Source organism: Hemicordylus capensis, chromosome 1, assembly GCF_027244095.1.
Source record: "Hemicordylus capensis ecotype Gifberg chromosome 1, rHemCap1.1.pri, whole genome shotgun sequence".
NCBI lineage: Eukaryota > Metazoa > Chordata > Lepidosauria > Squamata > Cordylidae > Hemicordylus > Hemicordylus capensis.
The window spans coordinates 203,191,177-203,213,924 of NC_069657.1; the positions used below are offsets into that span (position 1 = coordinate 203,191,177).

Here is a 22,748-nt window from a genome sequence, read left to right on the forward strand (position 1 = left end):
ACAGACCTTGGGATTACATTGCTATTTACCTAACCACATGGTGTAATTCGTTTCTCAGGTCTGTTGTCAGCTAGAGAAATGCAATAGATATCACATTCACAGGACATTCCCAATGTTTGTTCTTAGGTTTAGTTTAAACAGTACAGCACCCATATGGAGGACATCAATGGATCCTATACAGAGTGATGCTCCTTGTATTGAATGTAAGTTAATGTTTGAAAAGGTTCCTTACCACATGTTGCCCCAAACAAACTGCATGAGGGATCTGCACACTAGAGCCCACACAGATGTGAAGCACTTTCGTGCAAATACCACACACGACTAGAGAGCATTTAAGTGTTATTCCCTCTGGGTGCAGCCTCACTCTGCTTATGGACTTCGACTTCTAAATGGAGTCATAGAGCTTAAATCAGCTCTAAGTGCTCTCAGTTGGGATTATGTATAACTAAAAGCCCAATTCCAAAGTAAATTCTGTGTATTCTGCAATTTGCCACATGTCACAACTTCAAGTACAGAACTTTTCAGACATATGGGCAGAAGAGCCTGAGCACTGCTGGACCAATTCAAAAGACTTTCTTTCCACCTGACGCAACTCCAAAAATCATCTCGCATTGAGATAAATTTGGTTGAGGAGTAATTGAGACACTTCGACTAGAAGCAAACAAACAAACAAACAAACAAACCCCCACACATGCATTACTTACTTACCCACCCATCCTGCCCCACACACACCAGTGAGTTTTATGTGGGAAGTCACAGTTTGTGCCACAGCCCATGTTAGAGGAGTTAGCCATGTTAGGAACCATTCACGGCAAAAAGCTTGCAAGGAACAAGAGACTTTGGTTGCCCTCTTCAATTCTTTAGTACTTCTGAAATCATCATAATAGACTTGTAGAGATGGAACTTGTTCAAATAGCCTTGAATCAAAATTTGGATAACAAAACGTGTTTTGAATTATTCATCAGAGAAGGCAGGCTTGCATCGGTCTTAAAGCAGGATGTGTCAAGCAAAGGTCAGTAATGCAAAGTGGCAATTACACTGTTTTAAGGAGTCCCTCAGTGTCCACTTGTTACCTTTCTACATAGAGTGCTCTGATTTGATACAAGTTAAAAGCAACATAGAAGTGGGTGAATATTCCTGATAGAGGATGCATTGAGCAGGCTGAGTAAGAAAGCTCGAGCCAGTGCTTAGCTTTGGAAATGCCTTTTTAATTTCAGGATTATGCATTTGGATTGCTTTCTCTGTAATCTGAGTCATGTCTCTGAGTATACTCATTTACTTCCTATATTGTGTTCATAGGTGCCACTCATTCTTGTAGAGGCAAAGTCAAGTGTGTTATGTATTAAATTGTTTTGTAAGACACCTTGGGTGTATACATAGAAAGGTAGCATGTGAAACTGATGAATCCTCACTCTTCTGAAGAAAGCTTCAGACTTGGACATCAAAATTTCTAACGCATTGGTCCTGGCACCTCTCATTTTAGAAATGCAAGTACTGAAGAGGGGAGGAAGTGATTTCAGTGTCCTTGCCAGAGTTAAAATAGGCATTAATCTCATCTTTCAGAATAGCGATTCCATAAATTAAAAATGACTCCACAGATGACCTTGAAAATGAGTGTTTTAAACTGGGGCACAACATACAGCTGGCTTCAAGGATTTCTCCTTGTGTCTATGTTTCTTTTACACAAAACTACAGCCACTGCAATTATGGAAATAAGATCTACTATAAATAGTGTGAAATTGAGAGCGATTTAGATGACACAGGCTCTCAAAACGAAGTAACCTGTAGTTATAATTTTCTGCCTTTTATATACCAAAACCAATCATTACTTTCACCACATTTATAATCAAAAGGAAGGCAGATTGTGGCACACACCACCCTGAGTACACTGGAAGCAAAGCTTCATCTTGACGTGTACTTCCACCTCCAATTATCTTGAGCCTTAGATTTCTCCTGGATAGCATGTAAGAAGTACCCTCAGGCAGCTGGAGCCCACAGCACACTGTTCAAAGAGACAATGCAATCTTCTGAGCATGTTCACTATAAAAATGTATTCCACTTCACTTGTTTCTTTCACAATGTATGTCCTAGACTAGTCACAACTGATCAACTTTGGCTAGTGTGTATCACAGCACACAGGAATGTCTCTGGGGTGTGTGGATATACATACATAACCACTGCTAACTGAGCAAAGAGGCACTTTTAAAATGGTGTTTGCTAAATTTGGCAGAGGGAGAGCAACTGTCCCTATGCAACCCCTGCACAGCTTCCCCCTAGTGACTGTTGCTAGTGTTTACCTTTTTCTGTTTCTTATTATTTTTATTTATCACATTGTACACCACCCAAAACTTCCATCTTTGGGTGGCTGACAAAAACATTAAAAAGATTAAAACAGAATTAAAACCCTAAAATAATTTAACCACAAGTCTAGTTAAAAAATTTGGATGAATAAATGTGTCTTTAGTGAGAGACTTTAAAAAGTTGTCAGAGACGGAGAGGCTCTTATTTCAGCAAGAAGCACATTCCAGAGAAGGCTCATCCCTGTGTAGCCACCAGATGACCTGGTGGCAACTACAGACAAACCTCTCCTGATGATCTCAATGGGTGGGCAGGATCATGGTGAAGACTTTCTCTTAAAAACCCTGGGCCTAAGTTGTTTAAGGCTTTTTAGGTTACAACTAGCACCTTGTATTTTGCCTGGCAACTTATCAGTAGCCAGTTTAGTTCTTGTAATATAGGAATAATAATATGGTCTCTTCAAGATGATCCAGAGATCAACCTGGCTGCCACATTCTGTACCAACTCATTTCCAGACAATGTACAAAGGCAGCCCCACAAAGAGTGCATTGCAGTAGTCATGTCTGGAAGTCACTAGTATGTGTACCACAGTTCTGAGGTCATTTATCTCAAGAAATGGGCACAGCTGGTGTGTCAGCTGAAGCTGATAGAAAGCACCTCTGGCCACTGCCTCAGCCTGGGATGCTATGGAGAGATTTTGGAGCCAGAAACACTCCCATAGCTGTGACTTCTGGGGTAGTGTGACCCAGAGACTAAAAAAACAAAATAGCTGGCAGTCCACTCACATAATACAAACATCAAAAGTCACTTCTAGGTACAATCTCAGAGCACTTGGTTCAACATTTTAAGGCCTTTATGGAAATATTTGTTTTACCTACATCAAGTCATTTTAGATTAGGTACTAAAAGTTAAAAACTAGTGAAACTCAGTGTATTTCAGGGTACCTCCAAAATGAGAAACATCTGAATTTTCAGGTGCTTATAAGACAAGTGTAATTTCTCAAGGGGTTTCTGCACCTAAGTGAATCTTTGAAATAAATGGATGGGTGTGTGTGTGTGTGTGCTTAATAACATGTCAAGGCTTACTCAAAAGTAAAATGTCACAGATCAATAGGAAGTTTTATCAAACAACATATTACCATAAGAAGGCCATGTAGCAAGCAGGTATTCATTTAACTAGATTAAAGGCGCTTCCCAAACACCCAGCTAGTATGTTTATGCTAGCAGCAATTGCAACATGGATGACCACAGCTGATCCCTATGTTTTGGGTGTAAGAATTAGCAAGAAAAAGCAAGAATTAGGTGGTAGACTGGACATGTGATCAAGAACTTCAAGGAAGGTCATTTGACAAGGAGTGCAATTTCTTGAAGGATTTTTTTTAAAAATGCACATTAGATGAGTATTTAAATTAACTAAATTTTTAAAAAAGAATCTGATTAACCATACAGCTTTAACACCCACCTGTCCAAGTCTTTATAATCAAATTATTACACTGCAAGTCCTGTTGCAACTAGATTAATTCTTCTCCTCCTTCACCAAGTTACTGGGAGGAACTACGTTTCATCAGCAGCAAGTTTTTATAAAGCTTGTGCTCTGAGTCATATAATGGCTTGTGCTACAGTGGATATTAGATTAGACATAAGACATTAGAGAGCAAGAGTCCTAAAACCGCCAAGAGGATCTTATACCATGGGAAAGTGGGAAGAGTTTGAAGGTGCAATCATTTTCAGGAGTACAGCATGGCAGGTTCCTAGACATTTAAAAGAGATACAGAAGCTGCCACTTCCGTGAAAAAGGACACACACAGGATCCTGCCATTGCAATAGACAGTGAAAGTTCTAATTAATTTAGTTGGGACAACATACATAGCAGAATGGAGAATTAACCAGCAGATGAAGCGGGGGGGGGGGATCTGGAATATACTATATGAAGGCCAGAATCAACCAACCGATTAAATTGTGTAACACCACACTTTGTATTAATTTGTGAACTCTGGCTGACATCCTCCTACATGTGTTTGCCTCTACTTAAATATAAAATAGAATCTGACTGAAAGTATACAGCAGCAGCTCTAGCATTAATGTATTGAGAAATGTCCTGTTCAGCTATGTCTTTAAAGCATTAAACATAGTGGCTGATTTCTTAACAACAGGAGCTTCCCACAGCTCCCTCAGTTCACCCTGCACGTGCAGTGTTGTGCAAAAATCCTTAGAGTTCAGAGTGCTCCCTATTTTCTGGAAGGGCTCTGCAAGAGCAAAATCCATTAAGGGCTCATGGAACAGCACATGATCAGGGGACGGGGGATGTTGCAGGAGGGCTTCTGTCGCATTCCCATGATCCTGTGAAGTGTCCATGCTTCGTTAGGATGTCAGCTAGTGGCTTTGCCAAAGGTAGTTAAAACATAAATTGTGAAAGTCCAAGGCTGGAGAAATTATAGGTAGTAAGCAAAGACAGCAGAAAAATTATAAGTCTAGTAATTTGTATCAGTATGTTATCAATTAAGGCAGAATAAAATGAGTCCAATACGATTCAATTGAAACATTTTTCTTTTTCAGGGGAAGGGAAGGGTCTCAAACTTTGGAGAGCTGCAACACTGGTTCACTGGCGAGGGGCTTCAGGAGCTTCGTGCCAAGTGGAGGAAAATGGGTCAAAGTGGTTCCAGGCAACACAGAAACCTTAATTGTGGCAAGGCTCTCTTTTCTCAGTCCTGGTCGCTGACATTCCTTTCCTTACCTGCTGCTTGATTTCCTCCTAATTGTGGTGCTTGGTTCCTGAATTAGTCATATAGTTATTCCCATCCAGCAGGGGGCCAAATAGCAAACAAAATGACATCACAGCACTTTTTTATATCAGGCCATGATGGAGAAAACTCGTTACACTTGAGAACCTGTACATACTACAGATCGATCCATTCATGCTGAATTTGTTCCAACCTACTGTACTGGAGTAATAACATTCAAATCAGCATCAGTAACCAAATAACTCTGATACTGACCTATGTACACATTTCACACTTTCCAATCTCTACATTGAGATTAGGGGCAGATTTTATGGTGTAAATAGTAAAATGTTAATCAACAGATTTAATATGAAAGGTGATATTATTCTAAGACAACAGAAATTTATTGAGATCCTTTTTAGTGAACTAGAAGTAAGTCATCTTTTGAGGTAGATGGATTATTTTTGAGGTTTTCAACATCAGTTATGTTTCACCTCTGAGAATTCACATCACAGCATGTTTCATAAAAAGTACACGAGGCTTTATTTTTAAAAGTAGGGAACAAACAAATCTAAAAATTGGAGAACAAAAGAACATGAGTTGTGGAAAACAGATTATTTTGGACAAATTCACTTTTGTATTCCACACAAATCAGCCAGTCTTTGCAAAGCCCTGTTTCCAAGGTGGCTTCACTCTGTGCCATCCCCAGTGTTGGTCAGCCAAAGCAACTGCGCAGCCCAGGTTGCAGATATGTGATTCAACAGAACAGTCAATTATTCAAAGAGATTATGGAGTAATACCACTATTTATATGCCAACAAGTAGTTTTTATTACTTTCAAGCATTGTTAATCCAATTTTGAAGCAACAACTGAAGTATTCACCTAACCCATTATTAAACCCAAAAGATACAAAAGATGGGGTTTGTGATCTTAAAGAGAGAAAGGACTGATAACGATTAAGCCCTGATTGATGAACGGCAGCCCATTCTCATTTATAGCTCTAAATACCTTTTTCTGCAGGAGTGAGGCAATACTAGAGAAAGGCCTCTGCCATTCTCATACAGGTTGTTTGCCAACTCACGTTCCCCCCTGTCAGCTAGCCACAGAGTTAAATATCCAGTCATCTTTGGTTACTTCAGTCCCTATTCAAGCTAGGTTGCATTTATCCAATCTTGATCCATTACCACCATTTAAAAATGTACAGCAAGCTTTTTACAACAGCATTATTGAAGTTATTGTCTCAGCTAGAAGGTAGTGCTGGTATTTACAATCACTGAGCTGCAGGATTTTAAACTCTGAAGAAGAATAGAAGTTTTATCAACTGCATGGGCCAGTTTATTGTTGGTGTCAATTCACAACTGCTTTCAACAAAAAGCACAGCTTGATCCATTAACTTAGCAGTTCATGCTTATTTCTCCAAGTTTGAAGAAAATGAGCTTCACACTTCAACAACCTACGACTCCAAACTTCAACATAACTAGAAATTGGAGATTATTTAATGTAATCAGTTATGACCATTATGAGTTCTTTTGTCTTTTTCTGCTCAAAATATAGTTTACCATCAATGCAGTTTTTGCTTCAAAATTCATATTTATATTTCTGTAATTTATGAAGTGAATGAAACCTTTTAACATCTGCACTGAAATATAACTGTTCCGAGACTTATCAAACACAGAAAATCCAAGGAATGTCAAACACTTTATAGAGAATATTTACAAAAGTGTTTGCAAAGCTCCAAAACTTTTCAAAATGCAAAATGTTTTGACAAAATAAAAGCATTTTTCTCTTGGATTCAAAACCCATCTAAGCAGCAGCTTAGTAGGATTCAACAGCAATCATAAAAATGTGGTACTGAAAACCTTAAAAGTCTCAATCAAGTTTACAAATAAGAATTTTGTACAAAAGGTCCTGTTAAAATTTGTTCAAAAGGTTGTAAAAATATAGTTTTCACCACAAGGGAAAAAGCATTAGTACAACAAAATCTGTCTACTAGCGTCCTTTGCGCCTATATGGAGAATCTTCCCTGTGCCTTCGCCTGCCTTCATCTTTCTTTGATTCTTTAAATTGGTCGACGTATCGGCTGGGTTCCTCATTTTTCCTGGGACTGGGATGGTTATGAAGTCTCTCTCTGGATTTTGACCTGTCCTTTCTTTTTCTGTGGAGTTCACCATCTTTAGTCCGGTGCCTGTCCTTTCCTTCATTATCAGAAGAAGAATTTCTTCTCTCTGTTCTTTTGTTTTTAGAATGACTGCTTTTGCTTTCAAAAGGCACACTTCTCTCCTGATCCCTGTCCTTTCCACTCCAGTAGTTGTTTCTGTCACTGGAAAAATCTCTGTCATAGGAGGGTTTCTTTGATGCATCATCTCTCCTGCTTGGGTCTCTTGACTTTCTGTCAGCATTCCTTTCAGAGTTTCGCTCAGCACCATTTTCCTTCTCAGGCTGCCGCCTTTCCTCTTTTTTTCCAAGCTGTTTCTTTTTACTTCCTTTTCTTTTTGTACTTTTTTCTGCTGTTTTTTTCTTCCTCCTTTTCACATCTGAAAGCATCAAAACGGGATTTAGTTTTTAGTTTCATCTATTCATTTTCCCTTAATTCATCCATTAAAAGCATCCTGGCTTGGATCCAAAAATCCTGCTACTTGAGCAGAAGGCTGTTTGATTTCCTCATGCCTCTCAAAGCAGCTCTCAGTTTCCTGACTCTCTGGATGATATCTGGGCCGAGGGGCTGCAGACAGGAAAAAATTAATGTGACAAGAAGTGCTTTCCACTCATGTAGCAGGATCTCCGAGTCTAGGGTGTAGTCAGTTGTACTCATATACTCTGCCATATTATCGAGTGTTCTTTGGCCACAAAGCATGAATTAAGGATTGTGGACATGTTCATTTCCTTCTCTTAGCTGGAAGTCCTCTCACCACCACCACCCCACAGATTAGAGGTATTTAGCTTGCTCTCATACTTGGACAGCCATCCTGACAAAAACCAAGATCTGTGTAATACTTGCACACAAAATCACTTCCTATAGACTTTACTGCTTGACAAGATGTTTCCAAATGATAGCCAAGACTGTTCAACTGGCAACAATTCAACTCCCTTTAGCTTGTCAGTAAGGTATTATTTCCTCTTTTGTTCTACTAAAAAGAATGTTTTCAAAATTTCAAAGAACATAGACTAAATACTTCATTAATAGAGCCTTTATTCCTTCTATGTTACTGGAATTAATATAACCACCACCACCACCAACCACAACCCAGATATAACTGTAGTCAAGAAGATAGAAATATAAGTTAAAATAATCCACATAACAATACCAGGTGATAGCAGAATAGAAGAAGAAGAAATAGAAAAAAATCACAAAATACAAAGATCTACAAATTGAAATTGAAAGGCTGTGGCAGAAGAAGACCAAAATAATCCCAGTAGTAATTGGCGCCCTAGGTGCAATTCCAAAACAACTTGAAGAGCACCTCAACACCATAGGGGCCACAGAAATCACCATCAGGCAATTACAAAAAGCAGCTTTACTGGGAACAGCCTATATTATGCGACGATATCTATAATAACAACAATAACAAAATTCAGCCATCCTAGGTCCTTGGGAAGAATTTGATGTCTAGCTAAAACAAATCAGTCAATAACACCTGTCTGACTGTGTAAAAAATGAATGAATGAATGAATGAATGAATGAATGATAATAATAAAACTTTGTTAGCCGCCCTCTAACAAATTGTTCTTTGGGCAGCTCACAACAGAGGATTAATGCATGCAATAAAAACAAACCACACATAAAATAAAATATAACAATAAAAACACACCAAACAGACAAAAAAGGTGGGAGGGAAAGCAGCATTAAAAACTCATTTTACAATTAGTTAAAAATCAGACAAAACCTGAAAAGCGAAATTTAAAACCCCAAATTTAAAAGGCTTGGGTAAACAAAAAGGTCTTCACCTGGCGTCTAAAAGAACAAAATGATGAAGCCAGGCTAACCTCAGTGGGGAGGCTATATTTCATAAACAAGGTGCAACCACTAAAAAGGCCCTCTCCCTGGTAGCCACCTGCCTCACCTTGTTTGGCAGGGGACTCAGAGGGGTCCTCCGAAGACCTTAAGGTATGGGTAGGGACATATGATTCAAGGTGCTCTCTCTCTCAAGTAACCTAGTCCCAAGCCATTTAGGGCTATAAAGGTTAAAACCAGCACTTTGAATTAGGTCCGGAAACAGACTGGGAGCCAGTCAGTTGAAAAAGCATGGAATTCCATTAGAATGAAGACATAACGCTACCTACCTATATTTCACAGGAATTCTCAGGTAGTCTGCATATTCTAGTTGCACACAATTCAGTTTGCATACCACTTTCATGCAATTAGAAGATGCCAAAACACATTTGACAGATATTTTATTATGAATGGAAAGAGAGTTGTACGGTCACACAAGGACCCCGTTTTATGAGCATAACTCTCTTTCTATTTGTGGCAAGAAATCCATACATTCATGTGTGCAATGAGCCTGTGCTTAGAAAATAATGATATGCGGACCTGGAAATCCAGAGTGTTGATTAATTTGGACTACTTAATATTTCCTTATTCCCCAGTCATGAGTGTTTTGGACTTATTTTCAAATGTATATCTGCAATCAAGTCAATAAGGAGGAGAAAAAAAAGCCGAGTTCAGCATGACAGGTGAACATAGGAACATAGGAAACTGCCATATACTGAATCAAACCATTGGTCTATCTAGCTTAGTATTGTCTTCACAGACTGGCAAAGGCTCCTCCAAGGTGGAATTTAAGAATGAAGACAACATAACCAAATACCATGGGGGTGTATACTGCCTATCTTTGCTCTAGAAACTTGCACTTTCTTAAACAAGGAAATGCTGTAACAAACACTTCCATGTCTCAGAGACTAATAAATGCGCATGCAGCTCTTCTCACATCTTTGTTAATACTGTTATAAAGATGTGCAACTAAAAACAAGACTGAAAAAATGAGCTGCCAAGGTTTGCAGAAATGGCTCACCATCAGCAATAATATGCTCAATAGACTTACTGCTGGGACAAAGAGTACACAACTGAAACTGACCTTTTGCATTCCTACTGCAATACTGTGCAACTGCACAGGTCTACCTTACAGCATTGTTCAAACCTCTCTTCCTCTTCAGAGAAGAAGGAATAATCTGAACAGTATTCAGCAGCAAAAAACCTCTATGATGTAGAGAGATTATGCAAAGGGTTAGTTAGGCCAAACACTTTGAAGGATACCCTGATGCAGCCACAGGAAGGGAAGGAAGAAGAAAAGCCCCCTTGCATGAGCGAGGGCAATCACACACTGCTTTGGATCCAAGCCACTCTACTTCACATAAATTACCCCTATAATCCTTACAATCATGCTGTAAGGTAGACCTGTAGCGTTATCCCCAATATTACAGACACAGATCACCCAATTAATTATATAAATGTAAGTGCTAAGTGCTAATTCACTACTGAACTGAAATTTGAACTGGGGGTTCCCCATGGATGCTTTCAACTACTATACTAAACAAGCAGTTTCTGATCTCAGCGTCCTCACAGGGTTACCTTAATTCTGTTGCAACATGAGAAACAGTGTTTTCAATGTTTCCATTAATTGAGAACTACAGCCATCTAATGGCGCAGTGGGGAAATGACTTGATTAGAAAGCCAAAAATTGCTGGTTCAAATCCCTGCAGGTACCTATATTGGGCAGCAGTGATATAGGAAGATGCTGAAAGGCATAATCTCATACTGCGTGGGAGATAGCAATGATAACCCCCTCCTGTATTCCACCAAAGACAACCACTGGGTTCTGTGGTCGCCAGGAGTCGACACTGACTCGACGGCACACTTTACCTTCACAGTGAATGATGTTGGATAAAGTTATTGCCCACAACCTTAATAATTAGAGGAGAGCTGGTCTTGTGGCAGCAAGCATGAATTGTCCCCATAGCTAAGCAGGGTCTGCCCTGGTCGCATCTGAATGGGAGACTTGATGTGTGAGCACTGCAAGATATTCCCCTCAGGGGATGATTCCGCTCTTTGAAAAGCAGGTTTCAAGTTCCCTCCCTGGCTTCTCCAAGATAGGGCTGAGAGAGATTCCTGCCTGCAACCTTGGAGAAGCTGCTGCCAGATGGGAAGACAATATTGAGCTAGATAGACCAATGGTCTGACTCAGTATATGGCAGTTTCCTATGCTCCTAATTCCTTAATTATTGCCCACAACTTTAATAGGTTTTCCCACTTCCCAAACATAAGCTTTGAAGTGTCTGTCTCTTAGGGCTACAGGCAGGTATTCTGACATTTCAAAAGTATCAATTTTGTTTTTTCTTCATCATGTCACAGTACACACTTAATATGCTGGCCACCTTGAGACATAATTTGCTAAAATGTGCTTGGGAACATTGGGATATCGAATGATTTAACCAGGAGATACATTAAGAACAGCCCATATGGATATTACTTGTATCTGACACATGCCCAACCTTTATTATCCATTATACTCCTCCTGCATCCTCCTTCACTAAAAGATACAGTGGATTCAAATCTATAGTTTTGTGGGATTATACACTGATGCCAAGATTAATGTACTTGGTTCAGGTGAAGGGAGTGACAAAAATGGAACTTCACATCTAACTGGGAAAACATATCAACTTTTTTATTTCTAGCAATTTGTCCCAGATATATATGATTTTCTTTTCTGAGGTTTTAATAGGTGAACATTACATTTTGAGTTAATTGTATACAACTGAGTTGAATATCATTAACCAAAACAGGTAACACAAAGACACACATTCTTGGAAGTACTCTTAAGAAATGTCCTCAGAAATACCAGTCAACAGCCTGACCAAAATTGTACATGCCAAATAACATTTTGTATACATGAAAGAATTGGACCAGAATTGGGTCCAAAAGGATCTCTCCAAACTGGGTGAGTGGGCGACAAAATAGTAAATACGGTTCAGTGCTGGCAAGCGTAAAGTGATGCACACCGGGATAGAAAATCCCAGCTTCACATATATGCTGATGGGATCTGAGCCATCATTGACTGACCAGGAGAGGGATATTGGGGTCATGGTGGACAGCTCGTTGAAAATGTCAACTCAATGTGCGGCAGGTGTGAAAAATGTTAATTCCCTGATAGGGAAAATTAAGAAGAGGATTGAAAATAAAACTGCTAATATTATATTGCCCTTATGCAAAACTATGGTGCAGCCATAGCCATAGTACTTGGAGTACTGTGTACAATTCTGGTCACTGCATCTAAAGAAGGACATTGTAGAACTGGAAAAGGTGCAGAAGAGGGCAACCAAGATTTTGTATATAAATTTAACAATAAAATTATTTATATTTTAACATTTATTTTAATTGTGTAATTCTTATAGTTCTGTTTTAATTTTCTATGTGAACCACCCTGTGATTGTTTTTAATGAGAGGCGGTATATACATTTAACAACAATAAAATCAGGGGCCTAGAGCACCTTCCTTATGAGGCAAGGCTACAATACCTGGGGCTATTTAGTTTAGAAAAAAGACAACTGTGGGGAGACATGATAGAGGTCTATAAAATCATGCATGGTATGGAGAAAGTGGATAGAGAGAAATTTTTCAGGGGTTATCCCATGAAATTGATTGCCAAGGGTTTTAGGATGAAAAAATGGAGGTACTTTTTCATACAATGCAAAATCAGCTTGTGGAATTCTCTGACACAAGACGTGGTGACAGCAAATAACCTGGATGGCTTTAAGAGGGGTTTGGATAACTTCATGGAGGAGAAGTCTATCATCGGCTACTAGTTGGAGGGCTAATGGCCACCTCTAGGCTCACAGGCAGGATGCCTCTGAATACCAGTTGCAGGGGAGTAACAGCAGGAGAGAGGGCATGCCCTTAACTCCTGTCTGTAAGCTTCCAGTGGCATCTGGTGGGCAACTATGTGAAACAGGATGCTAGACTAGATGGGCCTTGGGCTTGATCCTGTAGGGCTGTTCTTATATTCTTATGGTCTATTTTTGCAGATTTCATGAAAATATGTCCCCAAAAGTGTCTCAACTTTTAGGGGATTTGGGGGGAGCAGAGGGCTGCAATAGGAAGGGGTGGAATCAGCAAAAAACAATCCTTCTCTCACTATGTTTGTGTAACATTATTTAGTGTACATTTTAGTATGAACACCAGCCAACATATCTTCATTGAATTCCAACCAACAACTAGCTCATTGTTCTCTTCAATAGCATTGCAAACAGAAGCTGACTCATACATCAAGTACTGCTGCATTCAATCATCTGGGCAATATTACTGCTTGTAACGTACAAAAAAAAATCAGTGCATACTGCTGAGACTATCAAAATGTCTCATTACAGAATCAGTTTTTCAAAGAAGAAAGGATAAAACATTAGAATAGAATGTACTAAATTAAACAAAGAGAGAAACGGGGGGGGGGGAACTAACTCATGCTCTGCAGTCTCTGTTAAATTTGTCATCAAGGACTTACCTCTCCAGTTCCCATCTAGCTACAGCTGTCTATGCATAAGCCATCTGGCTCTCTGCTGAAATGTCACAGCTCTGACCCTGCTCAAGTGTGCTTTCCTTTAGTGCTTTGGTGTTATTGATGTTTTATATTTGTAATAGGCAACACAATGTGAACTTGCAACAGATTATAGAGGGCTGTCTTTTCACCCTAATCCATACTACTATTGTTTATTTGAGGACTTTTCCCCTCTCTGAAGCATTAATAAGTCAAAATGTATTTGATATCAGCATGCTTCCTAAATGAAGATGCTCCTGCTGGGTTTTCATCTGCTCTCACAACCGACTACAAACTGGACTAACAGGGACTATTTGCATTAACAATGCAAATATGTTCATTTTATTGTTCATTTTATTTCATATCAGGTACTTTAAAAAATAAGCTGGATTACCAATTCAAGAATACTGGTTTTAACACACAGAATTCTCTGTATAGTGCAAGGTCAGAAGAATCTTGATAGTACAGGATGAAACTCAAAACAAGCTGTATTACAAACCCTATTACATTACCCATATACTGCCAATTAATATTTTCTGCAACAAAAATAACAGATATAAGATGCGAGACAAAGATTTGCATTTTCTCTTATCTATAGAGGAAGATAAAATAAAGGATTTGTTGACACACCAGCAATGCCTAGAGGACTTCTATGGTATAGAATTCTCAAATGGTTTTGCCATACATACCCCTTTGCCCAAATCAGCAGGTCAGTATCTCACTACTGTTTAATTTACAATGAATTCTGAACTTTACTCCATTCCTCCAACTTTCGGTATACCCAGGGTTCATGGCCATGCTATAATTTGGTTGTCTACTTATTCCAAGATGAAGCAGAGTCAAATAGAGCCCTCATTAGATAGCTGATCATATTTCAACTTGTGATTAATCCTTTGACTGTATAAACAATCAAAGAGGGAATCAGATTAGGGTTCTCTTAGGGCTGTACTATCTCAGCATTCACATGAGGGAGAGAATTGTGCCCTACATGGAAAAACATGCAACAGAAACAAGGCTGGCTTTCAAGATTCTGCTCTACTATGCAATCTTTTCACTCTCATACCAACAACTCTGCAGGTGAAAAACTCACACACCACCATGTAAAGAATGTATCAAATCAGTGACGCATATATAAATCTGTCTCCAGAGAGATGACCTGTTCTTCTAGTCACACAGGCCTCAGGTAACTTTAAGAATGTAAGAGCATAAACAAACCCTGCTGGACTAGGCTAAAGGTCCATCTAGTCCAGCATCTTGCTTCATGCAGTGCCCAACCACATGCATCTAGGAAGTCTGCCCATGGGGGGGAGAGGGCAAGCACATTGGTGTTGCCTAGCATCTCGTGTTCAGGGGCTCGATATCTCTGATCTTTATGGAAATATACAGCTATTATCATGGATTGTATTCAAAGCTGTGAATGTATATTTGTCTAAAACAACAATCCATTTTATACAAAGAATAGATAGATACCGCTGAAAAGATTTAGACCTAGCATTTATTAAAGTCTTTAGACGGACAATTTATTGACTGAAGATTAGTAAAGTTTCAAATAACCAAAATCCCTTTCAATCACACACAGCTAAATCACCATCACTTTTTAAAAAAATCAGCACAGGGTGTGCAGAGCAAATAAAAAAAGATAAAACATAGATGGAGCTTAATACCCGAATCAGTGGTGTGCTCACTGTCAGAAGATGATTCGTTCTCACTGGAGGACCCTGAGCTACCGCTGCTGCTGCTTCTGGCCTCATCTGATCCAGATGAATTAGATTCCGAAGATGAAGATGAATCTGATGATTCCACATCTTGCTTCTGGGTCATGATCATTTTTGGTGCATTTTTCAGATGTTCACGTAGCTCATCCCTAATTAAACAAATGTGGCAAGTCTCAACCAGATAGAAAACTGCATTGCATCCCAAACTGCAGCTTTTTCTCTGTCTCACCAAAAGCCACTGAACCAGTTCCCTAATGCATAGTCTGCCTGCCCTCACCGAGATCTTCATGGGATTCTGAAGTACAATGCTGGAGCGTAGGCTGAACTGTCTCTGTCCCTGATACAGCCCATATGCCTGGTGGTGAGTGAACACATGGATCCTTTCTCATCCCCCATCCAGCACATCTGTTTCATGTCCAATGGTTTGGGACATCCAGAAGGTAGCGTAACTATGCACAGAAACCAAAACTGCACAACCAGTTACCAGATTTTCTCTAGAATATGGATCATCTGATATTATCCTGCAGCTAAGGTTTTATGTGCATAGGCCTTTTATGTGCATAGCCATAGACACTCTCATACAGATGCTGGGATTGGAGGTGGTGACGCAGGCACACTATGTGGGTGGAAATGGAAATGTATGCTTGATCCCCACATGTATGCGTCAGACTGGGAACAGGTATCATCTGATCCTGCGATTCTGTAACACAGCTGGAAAGTTCCTAGGAACTTTACACACACACACACACACACACACACACACACACACACACACACGTGTGTGTGTGTGTGTGTATAAAATCTTTTTTTCAGTCCTTGACCAGCAAAAAATACAGTTTACAATCTATAACCATAATGCATATAAAATAATTAGGTTAATACAGAGACAATAAAAAGTAAACCTAATCAAAAATATGCTAGCAACTCCTCCTGAATTCTATACACAAGAGCACAAAATTTAGCAGACTTACACATTATCTGGGCATTTTGGTCTGCAAGCAAATATCAGGCATAAGAGCCCCTGGTGGCGCAGTGGTAAAACTGCTGCCCTGTAACCAGAAGGTTACAAGTTCGATCCTGACCAAGGGCTCAAGGTTGACTCAGCCTTCCATCCTTCCGAGGTCGGTAAAATGAGTACCCAGAATGTTGGGGGGCAATATGCTAAATCATTGTAAACCGCTTAGAGAGCTTCCAGCTATAGAGCGGTATATAAATGTAAGTGCTATTGCTATTGCTAAGTGCTATAAGATGTCTCAGAACGATCTGGCAAATTATATAATCAAATCTATAAATAAGAAAATGAGTTTTCTTACGTCAGCCCTCCAAGACCAATAGAAGTGAAGAAATTGATTGCAAATCTAGTATTTCTTGGGTTATCTCGTGGTAACAATCCTTCAAAGAATGGTTGCAGTGTTCTGTTAAAGCAAGCATAGCAATTCTACCTCAAGATACAGGAAGCGTTTAAATCCTGCAAGCAGTAAATATAGAAGGTGATTTAAGTTTTTAAAATCCTTCCAAACCACCTTCATTCTGTAGAAAACCCAAACAGGATGGTTTCATTTACACAACAGCATAAATGCTTGTTTGTGCAACCTCTGCAGGTGCAGGAATCCGAACACTTGAAAAATGTGCATTTCTCTACTCAATACTTGATGGCTCCTCATGTGTATTTTGTGTCTCATTTTCTGGGATCAACACAGTGTCTTCATGATTCTTAGCTTTATCATGCTCTGACTGACACACACACATACTTCCATAAAGAGATCCCTAGAAGTTGTACTGTAATTTTGGAACCAATAGTTACTATGGGGATCTGTTACTATTCTCTGTGTGAACAGCAAAGAACGAGGCAGCAAATTGTATGGAGACAGGAAGGTCTGGCAGCTGGGTTAGTGGGGGATGAGGTAGGCAACCACTTTGCCAGTGGTTGGGTTGAGACTTTCCACTGCTGTCATTTAACATTGGTAGCAAACATCAACCATTCACAGCTTAATTAAGGATGAGGTCAGTATGAAGTCCTGCTGTGTCAATACTTATTCACTGTCTGGCCATGGAGATGGGCGGGCCAGTTGTAACAAACTCTAGACAACGCTAGATTTTTATGATTAACACTAAATAATTATGGTTGGCAAGGCTTGTGGCTCTCCCTGAGCCATCTTTGGATGTCTGGGATGAAATGGGGGAAGAAATGGCAAACTTTTAACATGTTAATTGTATTGGTTTTATTTGCTCTAAGAGGATGCTTTCCATATTTTACCCTACACTACTTCAGGATGTGTTGTGAAAGTGTTGTGAAAGAACATTTTGCCCTATTTTCTGTACTGAGGCACCCAAACAAAGCCAAAGTGAAATTTCCTTTTGTTATTTTTTTTAAAGATATGCAATCCAAGAAGTGTCTATCAAACCAAACAATTAGACAAGAAAGTCTGTTCTGAACATCACAGGTGACAGAAAAAAACAGGTTGCTTACTGGTAATAGGTGATCTGGTAGTGATATGTTGACATTCATAAATATGGGTTCAATGCCTGCGCAGATCAATTTGGGCAAAAATCGTTAGCTTCTTGTGGTGCTGATAATTGCCATCTATGTGTGCTCTGCATTCGTTGGTCTTGGTGGTTCAGCACCCATTTCCTTCTGTTCCTTGATGGCCATCAATGATGTGATAGCCTGAATGAAAGTCTTAACACTCATTATGGTAAGTACCCAGTGACATGAGTTCATACGATAAGAGCATAAACTTGTGTTTACAAATTTGGTAGTGGTCTGCAGGGGGGATGGATGGGTGGGTTTTATGAATGTCAACGGATCACTACCAGATCACCTGTTACAGATAAGCAACCTGTTTATCTGGATCGTGATCCGTTGAGACTCATAAATATGGGTGACTCATGAGCTTTCCCCAAACCGGCAGCAGCAAGCTACTGAAACACCGTTTTGAGAACAACCCTTCCAAAACTGGCCACCACTGCAGAGAAGAGGTCAAGTGCATAGTTCCTAACAAAAGTCTGATCCGAGACCCAAGTCACAACCATGCAATATCTCTTAATTTTATTCTAGATAGATGGGCTGCAGATGCCCTTGTAGAGTGGGCCATGGCCGATTTTGGTGGGTCTACCTGTTGCACTTTGTAGGCCAGAAATATTAGTTCTAATAACCAGTGAGAGCACCTCTGCCAAGATAGAAGTTGGCCCTTATTTTTGTTCTTGTAAGCTATGAAAAATGTGTGTCTTGCGGAAGTCATGTGTCTTTTTTCAAATAACATAGGAGAGCCCTATGTACATATAAGCAATGCAGTGCCTTCTTCAATGGTGTTGGTTTCTGAAAAATGTTGGAAGCACAATATCCTGGTTCAAGTGGAGCTATGTTACTATTTTGGTCTGGAATGCTGGATCTAAGTGCATCATCCCTTTTGTTGGGTGAATCTTAGTATATGGCTCATCAATGCTGAAAGCTGTGAGCTCACTAACCCTTTTTGCATTTTAACTGCTATCAAGAAAGCTGTTTTCAAAGATACCAGTTTAAGGAATACTGTTGCCATTGGTTCAAATGGTCTCTCAGTCAAGGCTGATAACACTAGAGACAAGCTCCATTCGTCTTTGAACTGATGGACACAGATTATTCACACCCTTCAAAAACTGTGTGCAGTCTGGATGGCTAAATACAGTTTTCTCCATCCCTTGTGATAGGATGAGATTGCTGCCAGGTGGACTTTCATGGAGACATTTGCCAACCCTTTGGCCTTTAGTGCTGTCAAATAAAGAAGCACCTCTCGGATTGATTCCGTTCCTGCACTGAAATGATGCGATTTAGCATGTTGCCTTTAGCATGCTGCCTTTGTAGGAACCTTTCCCACTTACAACTGTAGTTTCTTCTGGTGGAGGAGCTCTCATCATTTAGCAAGATTTCATCTAGTAGTCTATCTTCCACGCTGTCAGATGTAGAGTGTTGAGATTTGGATGAAGCAAATGACCTTGGTCTTGACTGAGTAGATCTGCATGCTGTGGCAGGAACTTGTGATTTTCCCCAGACGGTCTGAATAGGAATATAGAAAGCTGCCATCTACTGAGTCAGACCATAGGGCCATCTAGCTCAGTATTGTCTACACAGACTGGCAGCAGCTTTTCCAGGGTTGCAGGCAGGAATCTCTCTCAGCCCTATCTTGGAAATGTTGTCAAAGAGGGAACTTGGAACCTAGATGCTCTTCTCAGAGCAGCACCATCCCCTAAGGGGAATATCTTACAGCGCTCACATGTAGTCTCCCATTCATATGCAACCAGGGTGGACTCTGCTTAGCTAAGGAGACAAGTCATGCTTGCTACTACAAGACCAGGTCTCTTCCCATACTGTAGATGTGGAGAACATGTTTGCCTTGGCCACCATGGAGTTATGAGAATGCGTGTTTTGTCTTGTAATTTGTTTTGCCACTACTCTGTTCAGTAGTGGTTATAGTGGGAACAAGTAGAAATAACTTTGAGTCCACCGGTACTGGAAGGCATCTCCCTTGCAGTATTTTCCCAGTCCTGCCCTCGAGCAATAGTAACTGCACTTCTTGTTCTCCAGTGTTGCAAAAAGATCCACCATTGGCATTCCCCATAACTTGAAGAGGGGTTGTAGGTGGCAATGGTTTATCTCGCACTCATGCTGTTGCAAGCGCACTTGTGTTCTGCTCAATGCACTTGTCATAGGAACATAGGAAACTGCCATATACTGAGTCAGACCATTGGTCTATCTAGCTCAGTATTGTCTTCACAGACTGGCAGCAGCTTCTTCAAGGTTGCAGGCAGGAATCTCTCTCAGCCCTATCTTGGGGAAGCCAGGGAGGGAACTTGAAACCTTCTGCTCTTCCCAGAGCGGCTTCATCCCGAGGGGAATATCTTACAGCGCTCACACATCAAGTCTCCCATTCATATGCAACCAGGGCAGACCCTGCTTAGCTATGGGGACAAGTCATGCTTGCTACCACAAGACCAGTTCTCCTCTCATTGTGTTGTCCTTGTCAATGTGTTGTCTTCTGTGTATCACAATTGTGTGGATCTGGTGTGCAATGTACCAATTCCACATTTGTAGAGTCAGGTTGCCTAAGGAGTGAGGCACTGTCCCTCCTGTTTGTTGATGTATGGTACAGCAGTTGTATTGTCCAACTGAACCTGGTCCGCTTGACCTGTCAGATGTAATTGGAATGACTTTAATGCTCAACAGTCAGACAGAAGTTCTAAAAAAAACTGATGTGCAAGGCTTTATGCTGTGGAGTCCATAGTTCTTGAACCATGTCATTCATGTGTGCTTCCCAGCCCATCAGGGAGGACGTCCACAGTAATCTATGCTGTTGATACTGGCACTTCGAAGGAGATTTCCTTTGATCATCCACCTATTCAATGAGTCCAGAACTGAATCTGGAATTACAAGAAGCCGATTCTAACTGTCCAAACTGAGACAGAGTGCTGAGAAGTACCACAACTGAAGTTTCCACATTTGTAGTTTCACATATTGCACCGTTGATGTGCAAGAGGCCTTAGGGCCCAGTAGTATCTGTATAGTATGTGCTTTTTGACTGCAATGTCCATACAAGCTTTGTTATTCTCTGGTAACATTCTTCTGGTAGGAATGCCTTTTGTAGATCCATGTCTAGTACTGCCCCATGTACTGTAATGTAGCCTTTTGCTAGGTACTACTAGGTGAGACTTTTTCCAATTGATTTAAACACCCAAATTCTCTAGCAGATTGCTAACACACGTGATCTGAGAAAGTAACCGATTTCTGGTTTTTGCTGTCAACAGCCAGTCAAGATATGGAAATATAGTCACACCTGGAGTACCCAGGTATGCAACAATTACTGCCATACATTTTGTGAATACCCTTGGGGCTGTTGCCAGACCTAAGGGCAGAACAAAGTACTGGAATACTTTGTTGCCCACCATGAATCTTAGATATGTCCTGTTATTTTACTGTATACCAATGTGAAAGTAAGCCTCTTTCAGATCCAGTGTTGCAATCTAAATTTCCCTGTTCAGAAGAGGTAGGATAGATTGCAATGTTATAATGTGATATTTCCTTACATTGATACAGATTTAACCATCTATTATTGGGCAGATCAACCAATCCTGCTTTGGTATTTGGAAATAGTGGGAATAGAATCCCTTTTGTCTCGCTATCCACTGTACTGGAGATTTTATTTATGACATGACATGACATGTATAAACTGCCCCATCCAAATGCTCTGTACAACAAATTTAAAAAGACATAAACACACATCATTTAAGACACAGCGCTAAACACAAAACAATTAAAACACAATTGAAAACCAATTAAAATACTTTAAAACACAATGTAAAAACCCTGGAAGGTCAGGTTGCCTCCTTTATTGGATATTGCCTCTGACTGCCCGGCATTGAGGCATCCATGTCGAGGCCGTATGAATAGTGGCGGCACTTGGCACCGGTCTCGGCGCTGAAGGGTGTTGTACTGGCGATTCAACATAGTGCTGCAGGCTTGTTGGAGACAGAGTAGTCTTGCTCGCCTCTGACGAGTGCTTTGGCAGCTTATAGCTCTTATCCTTGGTTTTTTTGGAGGCAAAGCCGAGCCATCATCATGGGACTTTCATTTTTCTGCTTCACAATGGGAGGTTTTTGGTTTCACAGGGGCTCTTGGTTTCTTAAAAGACAAATAAGCCCATGACATCAAAGCCTCTGATGCTGAGGATTTAGACTGTGCTGCAAGAACAGTCTCCAATGTTGAACTCAGAAGTGAGCTTGATGTCAATAGAGATCTAGACAGTTTCCCCCGGACTAAGTGTGCCTTCTAAAAGTGCCACTCACAAATGTGCAGCCCAATTTTCCAAGGTCGAGAGAAGGAGCTACAAACAGAAAAAGTGGTGGCATTGTGCCCTTCACCTAAGTACAAAAGGCAAAGCTCATGCCCATCTGTAGATTGGAGCATTGGTTCATTTTCTGTGAAGGCTTCTTCTGGTTGCTGGAGTCAAGGACATGGGTTATGCTCATCATGTGCTCCTAAGCAGGACTATGTAACAAGTTTAAACCAACAGGAGCCTCTAGAGCCTGAGGGAGATAACTCCGTCCCCAGTTCTTTCAGGCCAGCTTAGAAAGGTATGACTGTAAACAATGTGTTCCAAGAAACATATACACAGAATAAACATATAAACAATCAGAAGACAAATAGTGTCTCATAATATATGAAGGTCAACAGTAAAACGTTCCTCCAAGAATTGTCTGCTAAGGTTCTTGCAGCAGAACTCTGAGGCACTTGTGAGCCATATGTTATGACCAACAGATATCGATACCCCAGGAGCAGACAGCTGCGCTAAGCCGGGAGGACCGAGATGTCCTTGACTCCAGCAACCAGAAGAAGCCGTCACGGTAAGTGGTCCAATGCTCCATTCTCAGTTGCTGGGGTCAAGGACATCTCAATGGGCATACTATAGCTTGTACGTCATCTAGGGAAGGAGTGCTCCTGGCTATTCCTGGGGAAGCACC

The 22,748-nt window shown here is 40.4% G+C and overlaps 1 protein-coding gene across 1 annotated transcript in view; it reads right to left on the bottom strand.

The window, feature by feature from the left end:
• Window positions 1-5,536: 5,536 nt before the first annotated feature.
• CWC22 (CWC22 spliceosome associated protein homolog) overlaps window positions 5,537-22,748 on the bottom strand; it is a 57,926-nt gene continuing 40,714 nt past the window's right edge. Inside the window, exons 18-20 of the mRNA XM_053269198.1 lie at window positions 16,571-16,672; window positions 15,207-15,406; window positions 5,537-7,551 (exon numbers count right to left, since the gene is read on the bottom strand). Coding sequence (XP_053125173.1) covers window positions 7,007-7,551; window positions 15,207-15,406; window positions 16,571-16,672 — 847 coding nt within the window. The 3' untranslated portion in view covers window positions 5,537-7,006. The remainder of the gene's footprint in view (window positions 7,552-15,206; window positions 15,407-16,570; window positions 16,673-22,748) is intronic.